The following is a 12,178-nucleotide window of genomic DNA, read 5'->3' on the forward strand; positions in this document are numbered from 1 at the left end:
TAACTAATCCCAAACTAAAGCAGAATTTTGTCAATTTCTAACCACCTTTGAAAACCTTTGTCATTCGGAAACACCTACCAGACACCTGCCTTCTCCCCTTCTATCTAACTCTTATTCAAACCACTTTCCATTTAGGGTTTTTAAATTGCAAATGCTAAGTGGCAAAAAAATATCTATTTACCCATACTTGTTCCATCATTTACAAATACCAAGAAAGTGATTACAAACTGTTATCAAGGTGGTACAGAACAGCACAGAAATTTCATCTGTTTTACCCTGATACTCCTGACAACAGCTGATGAGGGTGCAATGAAGTATGCTTAATCCTGAAAAGCTGTCTCTTTCTGGATCGCTATCAGAGACCAAACTCCCCACTGTTTTATTCACACATGACACCCCTCGAGTGCCCTCTGCATAAAGAAAAGCCTTGATCATACACCTGCCGAACTTGGCAAAATATGTAATACTGTTATACTGGCACAGCTTCATGATGCCCACATTGAAATAATGACATGTCTCAGAAATTCTCCCAGTTTAAGGAACTATGGGCAACATAGTCGTCCCAATCTTCCCTATTCCCTCCACAACCTATTCCCTCCTGTCACCCTCTGACTTCTACTAACTCTTTCCCTTACTTTCTACACTGCTCCCTAGATACTCTGCTAAACCCTTGTTACCATAATGGCTTTTTCACCAAAATAAAACAGATTCAAGGGTCTATTAAACCTCTGATGTCTCTCTTGCCCTCCAAAGCAGCTGATCATAACTCTAAAACTGAAAGTGAGAAAATCATTGTCGCTTATTGTAATACTGGATAAAGATTTATATCAATGCAGCTTGAACGTGAGCACAATATGGCTTCTTCAAAGGCCAACATCAAAGAGGACTAGAAGTCTGAGGTAATTATCATTTGGCCAGTAGGACTCCTGAGGCTATTCACTGCCTGGCCGGCAGGGTTCTTGAAGGGGGAAGGATTGGGTGGGCATCCTGTGTCATCATCTGCTCAAAAGAAACTCAACTCTGAGCCTGGTACAGAAATTAACTTTTGTGACCTTGGTGTGTGTGAAAGATTTAGTGAGAATGTATGTGTGGTAGCATGGAGATCCCTTTTATTCTCCTTTTCCTCTCTTTAATATCATGTTAACCCCTATCTTATTGTTAATTATGCATGTATATCCCTTTTAATAAATAAACCTAACCCCATTTTAAGATCTAGTCATCCATCATTTGGATCAAGACACCCCAAATAGAGCCAATTTTACACTCATGGGTTCACTCATCACAGAGGAGATCAGGATATGTATGTTCTCCCTTCTCCTCTGTGGGAACCCATCCCAACTGCTTACCACAGTCCTGGGCTCTCCAGAGAAATGGGAGAGCCCAGGAATCACCATGGGCAATGGGAGAGGGTCTTCCCAGTGCTGTAAAAGTGATCACTTTTACCTGGCAGCCAATTTCTGGCTGAACAAAATTATACCAGAATCATGGCTGCAGCTGCAGCCATGATCCTGTTTTGATCACTTGCTGTCAGGACATTTTATGTATACGTAGGATAGCAAGTGGTCAAAAAGAGAAATATTCTTAGAGGACAACTTCTGTTGTGCTTTGTAGTTAGGAAACCCATAATAAAATGGTTTTAGTTAAACACATTTATGAAATAAAGATTATATAGAGAGAGTAAAACAAAAAAAACAGTTTAAAATATGTGTGTTTAACAAAATGTTTTTAAAACCCCCCAAACTATAGATTTTCTATAGGTTAATTTGCAGCCATGCTTTTCAGAAGTTTCATCTCTGAATTAAAATACATTTGCTGCACAATGAATACTTAAAGTAGAAATTAACTTAAAACATGAAGCAGTTTTCCTTGCTGGAGAAAACATTGTACCTGAGAATTTACAGTTCATGCATCTCAATGCTATTACATCATTCATTGTGGATCTGTGCTTTGTTATCTTCCCCTGTCATTTTTTTTAAAAATACCCCACCAAATTTTAGATCACCAGACACCAGGGGCAGATCTGACATGAAGAAGAAAGGCATAGTTCTGCTACCAAGATGGCTCCCTCCACACATAAACAGTGTTGAACAAAGCATGGTATGTCAGGAATTTGGAAAAGATCATCTGCAAGGAGACCACAAGCTATTCAGATGACACAGTTATTATAAAAAAGATACAAATCTATTTAACCAGAGTACTGATAGTCAGTCCTCAATCTATGTCCTACTCACCCATAAAGTATGTAAATAAACGTTCACCACAGAAGCAAAGATTGGTAATAAACCAAAGGAATGCAATATTGTTTATTGATGCAAAAATAATGCATATATAGTTTCAAAAAGGTGGCACACAAAATAAAGAAATAGGTTTTCAACTGTTGAAATTCTCATCTATGTGTGAAGCAGCACCAGTAAAATATGTGCAACTACAAGAAGCTATCCTTAAACTTATTAACAGTTGTATGATATACAATGTTAATATTGTAAAGAAAGGATGCAGTCTCATCAAGTTTGAAACAGCTGCTTAGGTACTTAAGAGAGCTTTGGACATAAGACTGTATACTTAGTGCTTGGTAAACAATGTTTGGGACACCAACTACAACAAGGCACACAAACACTGTGCATTCAGGGCAGTTCACCCACACACAAATGAATATCATATTGGGAGCAGCGGCTGTATCCTTGCAGCCGCTGCATCTCAATAGACAGCAGCGGGACCCAATCAACACTTGTGCATCTTTGTGGTGGTAAAACATGGCTCTGAACAAGGCCTTACTACTTTTTTTCTTGGCTTTCAATTTTGGCTTTTTACCCTCACCATGACAGACCAATATGTAAAAACAAAACATCTAATGGAATGACTCCAGAATTGAAGCTAAGAAGGTATGTGATGATCTATTGGGAGTTCCGACCTCCCACCCTCTCAAGGGAGATAGGTAAATCTCCTTCTTCTACCTCTCCCTTTCCTTTTACTTTCCTCCCACACCCTTTCCACCCTCCCCTTTTTTTGTTTTTTCTTTTTGTGTCCCTGATGTAAATAGGGTACAGGGGCAGGTTCATCAGAATATTATGGTAATCACTTTTCTCTAGGGTTTTATGGTGTTGGGTGGGGGGGAACATACTGGCACTGTTTGGTGCCTATACATGGAAATATCGACCCTGTCCTACCACACAGATAATCTACACCTAAATATGTACTTATCCTTAGTCTAGCATACTATTCTTTGTATTCTGCTTATTATGGGGCCTTATAGGGCTTTTTTTTTTATTTTTTATGAGAAGTTGAATTCTTGTTTTCTGTTAAGTACCCCTACACCCCCTCCCCTTTCTTTAGTAGATAAAAAAATTAATCTTATGGAAAATCTGTGTTGCATTTTCCCTTTAAGTTTCCAACCTATGACAAACAACTTGGACCCTAAAATAAGAGCCACAGTGAAAAAATGCAAACAGAAACAGTTACAGAAGCTCAGTTCCTACTCAGTTTCTATTAACTTCACTCACCCAGAACGACATCTTCCAAAAGCACTCTCCCTGCACACAAAGGGTTCAATTTACTAAAGTAGTATATACTTTTCACTTTGCGGTAAATGAAGTGAAGCTGTACTTGCTTCATCCAATCATGTGCCAGCACAAATCCTCTTGCATTATTCTCTGAAAATGAAATATTCTTTTAGCTTCACCTAATTCACTAAGCTAAAGAAAAATTCACTTTGCAAAGTGAACATGCTCTCATGATAGTACATCAACCCCAGTGTGTGGGCAGGCTTTTGGAAATAAACGCAGCAGTGCTATTATGCTGGGGAAATAAAAATCGATGTATTCATGTACAGTAGATTGAGCAAGTGATAAATGAGGTTCTCTAGTCCAGCAGGCAGGCTGACTCTGATTTCAGTGCTCAAATAGGAAGTTAGAAACACATAAGTTTTCTGGCAAATCAACGGGTATTCTTCTGGTTTTTATCCATTTAAAAGGGATAAAACATCGGAAGATGTGTATGTATGTCAGAATGTGGCCAATATGTTTATTTTTTTTAAATTGAGCCCTGACACACACTTTAAACTTTCAACAGTTAACGGAAAAACACAAGATTTAAAATCAAAATTCATTATAAATAGTTTACTTTTCTATGCAGTATATTTTTAATATAAAAGAAAAAACAGAAAAAAAAAAAAATCTTTGTCATGGTCACAATTGAAAGTCACGTTTATGACAACTACATAATAATATATCATACCTTACTGGACTAGTTTTTTTTATCATTTCAACCAGTTTGATAAAGTGGAACATGTGTAGATATTAAAGAAATTATTATGATTACTTACCCTTTCTGCTGATTGTGCTGTTCCAAAAAATATTGGAATAAATGCTAACCAAATTATGCAGGTGGTGTACATTGTAAATCCAATAGGTTTGGCTTCATTAAAGGTTTCTGGCACTCCTCTTGTTTTAATGGCATAAACAGTACATGTAACCATTAATAGAATACTGTAGCCCAGGGAGCAGATTAAAGAAAGTTCTGAAATGTCACATTTAAGAACACCTCTGGCGTTTTCTGGGTCAGATGTTCTTTGCTCCCCATAGTCTACTATTACATGAGGTGGGTCTACTACAAACCATATGAAAACCCCAAGCAACTGAACTGATATAAGACTAAAAGTAATCACTAGTTGAGAGGCAGGGCTTATACATTTCGGAGCAGTCACAGATTTCTTTCCTTGCTCAAATATTCGATGGATCCTATTTGTTTTTGTGAGCAATGCAGCATAACTAAAACACATGCCAAGCCCAAGAAATATACGTCTTAAAGAACAAACCACCATATCAGGAGTTCCAATCATTAAAAAAGTGATGGCATAACACAGGAAAATCCCAGTAAGTAGCACATAGCTCAATTCACGTCCAGATGCCCTCACAATGGGTGTATCATTGTATCTTACAAAGGTGACTATTACAAATGTTGTTGCAACTATTCCCAAAATGGCTATGAAGACTGGAACAACTGCCCAAGGAGAGTGCCATTCAAGTTTGATAATAGGGATTAATGTGCAGCCAGTACGGTTTGTATTTGGCTTTTGATCTAAAGGACACAATTCGCAGGTCAGCTCATCTACTTGGTAATGATAGCCTTCACATCGTTCACAGCTCCAGCAACAAGGGACTCCTTTCACAGTTTTCTTTCTTTCTCCAGGCTTACATGGCAGGCTACAAACAGATGCAGGTTGTGTATGTTCTTTGCTTGTCCACTGCATATCATCCACCTAAAAGAATAAAACATTAATAAACCTTCTGGAACATCCATATTTTGAATTTTAGAATACAGTATTGAAATTATTTGGTAAAGAAACACATTTGCAAAATTATTTAACATCGTTGTAAAAACAGTAAAATGCTGGCAATTATAGCCTGAGGAAAATCTGAATTATGGTATTTAATGTTCCATATCCATTTAATGGGAAACCAAATGCCTATGTAGCATTACTACTGTATTGACAATGCATTCAAGAAAATGGCAGTGCTTGTACACTAAAGTGAAGAGGACCATTAAGAGCTTACTTGTGCTGTTCTGGACTTTTCAGGGTTATGTTTATCATTGGTAGAGAAAAACAGTTACACATGAGAACACAGTTGGAAAAAATAAGAGAGACAGTCCAAGACACAAGTGTGTAGCACACATTCTAATGCATAATAAGTTTGATATGTATCCTTCTATGCATACCTGCACTTCTCAGAGCATATACATGCCTTAATATCATATCTAGTTACAGTCCTATAGATTAGTGGTGTAGTATTTTACATACATTCTTTATACCTATAGGGATATGCCTGGACCATATGAAGACAGTTATATCAATAGATATAAGGATGGAGATGTCTCCTGCACTATAAAAAGTTGAGAAGCAGCACCATCTAAGTTCAGCAATAAAAGCAAATAATTTATTTCCACAAAAGACCTGATGAAGGAGCATGCATGCTCTGAATAGATGCCACACCTACTGCTGCTGTACCTGGGAGCTGACATCACTCCTGCCTTCCCTGTGGATCCACACTGACCACAAAGTACTGGGAACCACCAGCACAGCCAAGGACAGTGCATTGGAGACCTGCCTGCAGCTGGACTGGCCAGGAGTTGTAATGCGGTTGACACCAGTTTGACAAGCACTCCTCTTAGTATGTCAAATATCTCTCTTGTTCTGGCATCTATAGATGTCTCGTACACAAATCACTCCATACAATTAACCTAAGTTGGCTATATATGGAAATAAGAGAAGGAAAATACCCCCATATGGCAAGCAAAACTTACCTAACACAAGGTAAAAGGGATAAACAATGTAATATTCCTTAGCTATCCCGAGGTATGGACTAGTTCTAAGTGCAGTCTGGCTACTGAAAGGCTTAGCTGACCTCTCTGAAGCCCAACACACCACTCCTTCAATTTCCAGCCTGATTCAGTCCCTAAACTGGCAATAAATCTTTCCTCCTCCAATAACCACAACGCCTTATTTCAATCTCCATTCACAGGTCCAGGCAGCTCCCCTATGAAATATTTAGTGCAGAAAATTCCACCCAAAACCCAGCATGCTTCACCATCTATTTTGCAGTGTCATCAGGAGTAAATTAAATAAAAGTGCTTACTGCATGTGCTCTAAAGTGAAAGAAAATCAAAATCAAAGTGCATTGAGCATGTGCATTTTACCTGTGATGACTCCATGAAGTATATGGTGAAACATGTTGGATTTTAGAAGGAATTTCCTGCATATCTATTGATGTACCTTTCTTCATAGGGTCCAGGCCTATCACTATAGGTAGAAATAAGGTATGTGAAATATTACACCACTACACTATTGGACTGTAACTAAAAAAATATATATGCTCAGAGAGGTGCAGATATGCATAAAAGGATACATGTCAGACATGTTATGAATTAGAAAGTGTAATTAGCCCTGGGTACAGAGAACAGAAACTGCTAAATGGAAGACAAATGTTCACACATTGCAAACTGTGTAGCACAGCAAGCAAAGTGTACAAACAGCCAAGTAAAAGTGGAAAGGCATCCAATCTCACTCTTCCTGGAATTATGGCCATGCAACTGCATAGGGGATGGTTTAGAAAGAAAAAATAATTGAGATTTAGGGTTTGCTTTGGTGTATATCTGGGCAGTCTCATTAGGGATTGAAATACGCAGGATAAGTGACTCTCCTATTAACAAAGTTACAACTCCATACTTTCTCCACAATGAGTGTATTTTTAGGACATGTGGAGGCAAAATCACATTGACATCACTTTCTCCTCCATGAAGTAGGACAGGATAAGTTAAGATAGTAATGAGTTACTAGGACACAATTATACACTTTTCCTAAGATGATTGTTTATCTATGGGAGTAGCAAGTGAAATAGCAATGACATTACGTTCCTCTCTATAAAATAGTATAGGACTGCTTTAGGAATGGATAGGAGCATATCATTGGCTTGTTTAGGCTCCATTCAAACTTGTGCAACTTCAAAATCATGTGATTTTCATTGCGACTTTACAATGCGACTTGATGTGACTTTGGTGCGACTTTGACATGACTTGTATGCAACTGTGGATGAGTGTGACGTTGGTGCGACTTTTGCGACTGTTTTGACCAAGGATGATTGTTTGTGCTGTACAAAGTTGCACACACGTTGCATGTATATCATTCACTTTGAAGGGTTTACATTGAAGTCTATGGCCCTCAAGTTGCATGAAAGTCAGACTAAAGTAGTGCAGGAACTAGTTTCAAGTTGTTACGACTTGAATTCGCACAGATATAAATGGCACTCATTGGGAAACATAGGGTGTGACTTGTCATGTGACTTTGGGCCTCCAAGTTGCATGACAAGACGCACAAATGTGAATGGGCTCTTACTCTTTAGGTTGAGCATTCCACTTCTGTGTCCATCTAGCATCACTTTTAAAGGATGTCATTTCCCAGAAAGTGCAGGAGATGTGCGAGTTTCAGGAATGTGCTGAATGAGGATATGTGTTTAACCACTTCTTGACTGCACTATAGCCGAATGATGGCTACAGTGGTCATCCAGTTCTGGGAGGGTGTCATATGATGTCTTCTCAGAACACGCCCCTCACGTGCCCCTAGCGGCATGCATCTGGCGCTTTTTGTGATGGCTGTGTCCAAAAGACACATGACACGGTAAAGGGCCAATCACAGCGACCTTTTACCACAGGATCAGCTATGTCCAATCACAGATGCTCACCATGTAAATACACTTTCCGGGTATTGGCAGTACTTTCCTCACTCTGTCACAGGTGTGGAAAGCAGTGCTAATAACCGACAACTGTCAAAGGAGACATTATTATTATCAGTGCCCTGGTTATCAGTGCAGCCCCAAAAGAGCCCATCAGTACCCAACAGTGCTGCCCATCAGTGTCCAACAGTGTTGCCTATCAGTGCTGCCAATTTGTGCCCATCAGTACCGCCAGTCAGTGTCGTCTATCAGTGCCACCTATCAGTGCTGCCTGTCAGTGTCATCAGTAAGTGCCACCGGTCAGTGCCCTTCAGTGCTGCCTGTTAGTGTCCATCAGTGCTGCCTATCAGTGCATATCAATGCCCACCAGTGCCACTTCATTAGTGCCACCTCATCAGTGGAGCCTATCAGTGCCTATCAGTGCTGCCTATCAGTACCCATCAGTGCTACCTATCAGTGCCAATCAGTACAGCCTCATCAACGCACATCTGTGAAGGAGAAAAATTATCTGTTTTCAAAATTTTATAACAGAAACAAAGAAAAACTTTTTGTTTTTCCAAATTTGTGGTCTTTTTTGTTTACAGTGCAAAAAATAAAAAAAAACAGCGGTGATTAAATACCACCAAATGAAAACTCTATTGGTGTAAAAAAAAGATAAAAATTTCATATGGGTACAGTGTTGCATGACTGTGCAATTGTCATTCAAAGTGCTACAGCATTGAAAGCTGAAAATTGACCTGGGCAGAAAGGGGGTACAAATGCCCAGTAGACAGGTGGTTAAGCTGAAAAAAGGCCAATGTGTGTTTGGGTTCATTATAGAGCATTAGATTATATTAATAGACCTATTGATTTCACATCTATTATATAGATCTAGATGATACACATGGCCATTTCTAAAAATGTGTGTGCAACATGTTGATGTTTGTGGTAGAAAAGTTTGGTACGATATAAAATGTAAGTTTAATTCAGGAATATTCCTACACTATATAGCCATTTGCTTGGCTGTGTCTGTACACTTTGCTTACTGTGCTTCACATTTGAAATATGTGAAGCCCCCCTCCATCCCCACCCCTCAAATAATTCAGGTCTTTCCAGCAACAAGTACTGTCAATTGTTTTTTTTTGTTCCAGCATGGCTGTCCCCCTATGCAAAGCCAAGTCCAAAACATGGTTTTATGAGTTTGCTGCAGAAGAACTTGACCTGCACAGAGCCCTGACGTCACCCTTTAGAACACCTTTGGAATGATTTAGATTGCTGATAGGGACTCAGGTCTTCCCGTTCAAAATTTGTACCAGATCTTACATCAACACATTCAAATTCACAAAGTAACACACCAAAATGATGTGGAAGGCCTTCCCGGAAAAGTAGAGAATTCAATAGCTGCAAGGAGGTGAGAGGAGGATAACTGCACATTAATATCCGTTTTAGAATGAGATGACCCATAGGCTTATATAGGTGTGATGGTCAGGTTTCACAAATGTTTGGTCATATACCTTTGAGAGAACACACTTTAATTGTATGGTATGCACAACATAAGCACATGATTTGGAAAACATGTTTTTTAACATACAAATCTTTTCACAAATATAACTAATACATATAGTATAAGCTCTAATAATTGCACCATTGTTAGGACCTTCTCTATTAACACAGAAGAATTGTGAGTTTCATATCAAGCATAAGGAGTAAACAGGTGCATTAATAAACTTCAACAAAGATCTCAGTGGAATAAGGACTTGTAAAGTTCAGATTCATTTTTCATTAGTTACACTACAGCCACAATATATTATAGACTTAACATTAATAAAGATATCTAGAAGATAAATTGGAGCAGGTGTCAAAATATCCACATAGCAGGAGTTCAAATAGATATGACTTTATGCTGCACTAAAGAAGAAAAAAACAACCTATGTCAATGACTACTCTACTTACTTCAGTACAATATAACCAGCCATTATTATTAGGGATGAACTTCAAGTTCGGGTTTAACATGATTATGGTCAGAGCCCAGCCTATTCACTGTTTGGCAAACTAACAAACAAACTGGCTATATTTGGCCACTTCACCCACCTGAACTGCTGATTGTATGCAAACATTAACTGATAGTCTGTCATTTTGTGGCTGTCATACTACCGCGAAAAAAAAAAAGACAGCTCCTCACTGGATTCTGTTTGTAAACAAACCAAGTACTGGTGATCCTGGGTGATGACATTAACTTAATATTATCATGACTCTACTTTGTCAATGACATTACTCAGGATCCAATGCCAATATGTTAACATACAACAGTCAACTGGGATATGTCATTTGCATTAGGAGTAGCTGCAGATGAAGATTGTTGGACAAGGCAGCTCATCATATCAGCGGGTCTACATTATTGGCTTGTGGATTGATGTGGATCTACATTGCAGGATAATGTGATTGGTGTTGGATTTAATGTACATCAGGAGACATCTTTTTTAAATAAAAAATATTTGTTTAGTTTTTTGTAATTGAGTAACTAGGGGCACAGAGTATCCATTACTCATTAACCTGGGGGGCAGATATCTGGGAGCCATATTTTTCTACAGAGTGCTTCTAGAGTCCTTCCCCAGCAAACTCTGAACTCTCTTTTGGGGGGAAGGATGTGGGGATGATGCCCTTTTTCCCATTCTGATGGCAAGAAGGTTCTTTGGAAGGGGGAATTTTTTACTTTAGATCAAGCGGGAACCCAGATATCCACTTCCTGTATGAATGAGTACTGCTGCTGTTCCAATCATAAATTACATATGTCTAGCCAGCCTTTGTATGTAAACAAACCATCAGGAATCCTGGGTGGCATCATTTACTGAATATGGTGTGAGAGGCTAGTGCTCAGTCGCTGTGAGAAGAGGATGTTTAAGCATGGTTTTACATGTAAATAGTAGCTTTTCAGGTGTGAAATTGATTATAATTTGGGTGTGGGCCCATAAAAAGCAGACATGAAAAGCCCACAAAAAGCAGTCACTGTGTCTGGTCAAGCTCCTCCTTTGGAGACAAATGGATGTAGCAGCAGTGTGTGAACCCCAGACCCATATTTTACATAGTAGTCTGGTATAGATTATAAGGGGAAAACCCAAGCATAATACAAGCAAAAAGGGCAGCCTCCCATAAAACCCATACCAGACTTGTATCTGAGCATGCAGCCTGGCTGGTCATGAAAGGGGGCAGTGGACTTTCTGCACCCCATTGAATTATGCAAGGCCACCTACCCTCAACCTTTACCTTGCGCTGCACCTTGTTTCCATGTTGATGAGAACAGGGGCCTTTTCCCCACATCTCTGGTGTGTTGGAAGTGGGGGTCAGTTTTGGAGGGGTATTAATCAGTAACTGGTATACCCCTTTAAAATAAGTGCACCCCCAAATACCCACCCCTATGTGATGATTCAGGGGTACATAGTACCTTAATCACTAATTCCCCCCAAAATATTAAACAGTAAATAAACACACCACATGTTTCAAAAAGTTCTCTATTCAAAAATAAAAAGAAACATGTCCCTTGGTGTAAATCCATTATCATTTCCATCGCTCAGCAATGTAGATCCATGTCAATCATGATGAATGCAAATACCAACAATCCACCAAAAGAAAAATATGCCAACTCTTTGACACATCAACTTCTAATGCAGTCTTTGCCACAAATGGCTTTTCCCAGCCCTGAAGATGAATGTAACAAAGCAAAATGATTGATGTTGCCTTGGAAATCCTGTCTCTTTGTTTACATTTAGCTTCTAGCTGTGGAAATATCATTTGTGGGGAGCAAATATATTAACAGTCAGCAAGTTTTATTTCAGTGTGTCATCGTTTATAATGATTGAAATAAGTCACTAGATGATCGGGTTGATGATGGATTTACACTGTTAAATGTACTATGTACATTCATTAACGGGAGGGGGGGTACAGTATATGAAAGCCACTTTATTTTAAAGGGGGCT

The 12,178-nt window shown here is 38.9% G+C and overlaps 1 protein-coding gene across 1 annotated transcript in view; it reads right to left on the minus strand.

The window, feature by feature from the left end:
• Positions 1-12,178, minus strand: part of GRM8 (glutamate metabotropic receptor 8) — a 1,278,142-nt gene that overhangs the window by 113,952 nt on the left and 1,152,012 nt on the right. The window contains exon 9 of the mRNA XM_089684442.1: positions 4,322-5,257. Within this exon, the coding sequence (XP_089540568.1) occupies positions 4,322-5,257 (936 nt within the window). The remainder of the gene's footprint in view (positions 1-4,321; positions 5,258-12,178) is intronic.

This window comes from Staurois parvus, unplaced genomic scaffold (genome assembly GCF_062004578.1).
Source record: "Staurois parvus isolate SC_StPar_1 unplaced genomic scaffold, SC_StPar_1.0 ptg000019l, whole genome shotgun sequence".
NCBI classification, from domain to species: Eukaryota; Metazoa; Chordata; class Amphibia; order Anura; family Ranidae; genus Staurois; species Staurois parvus.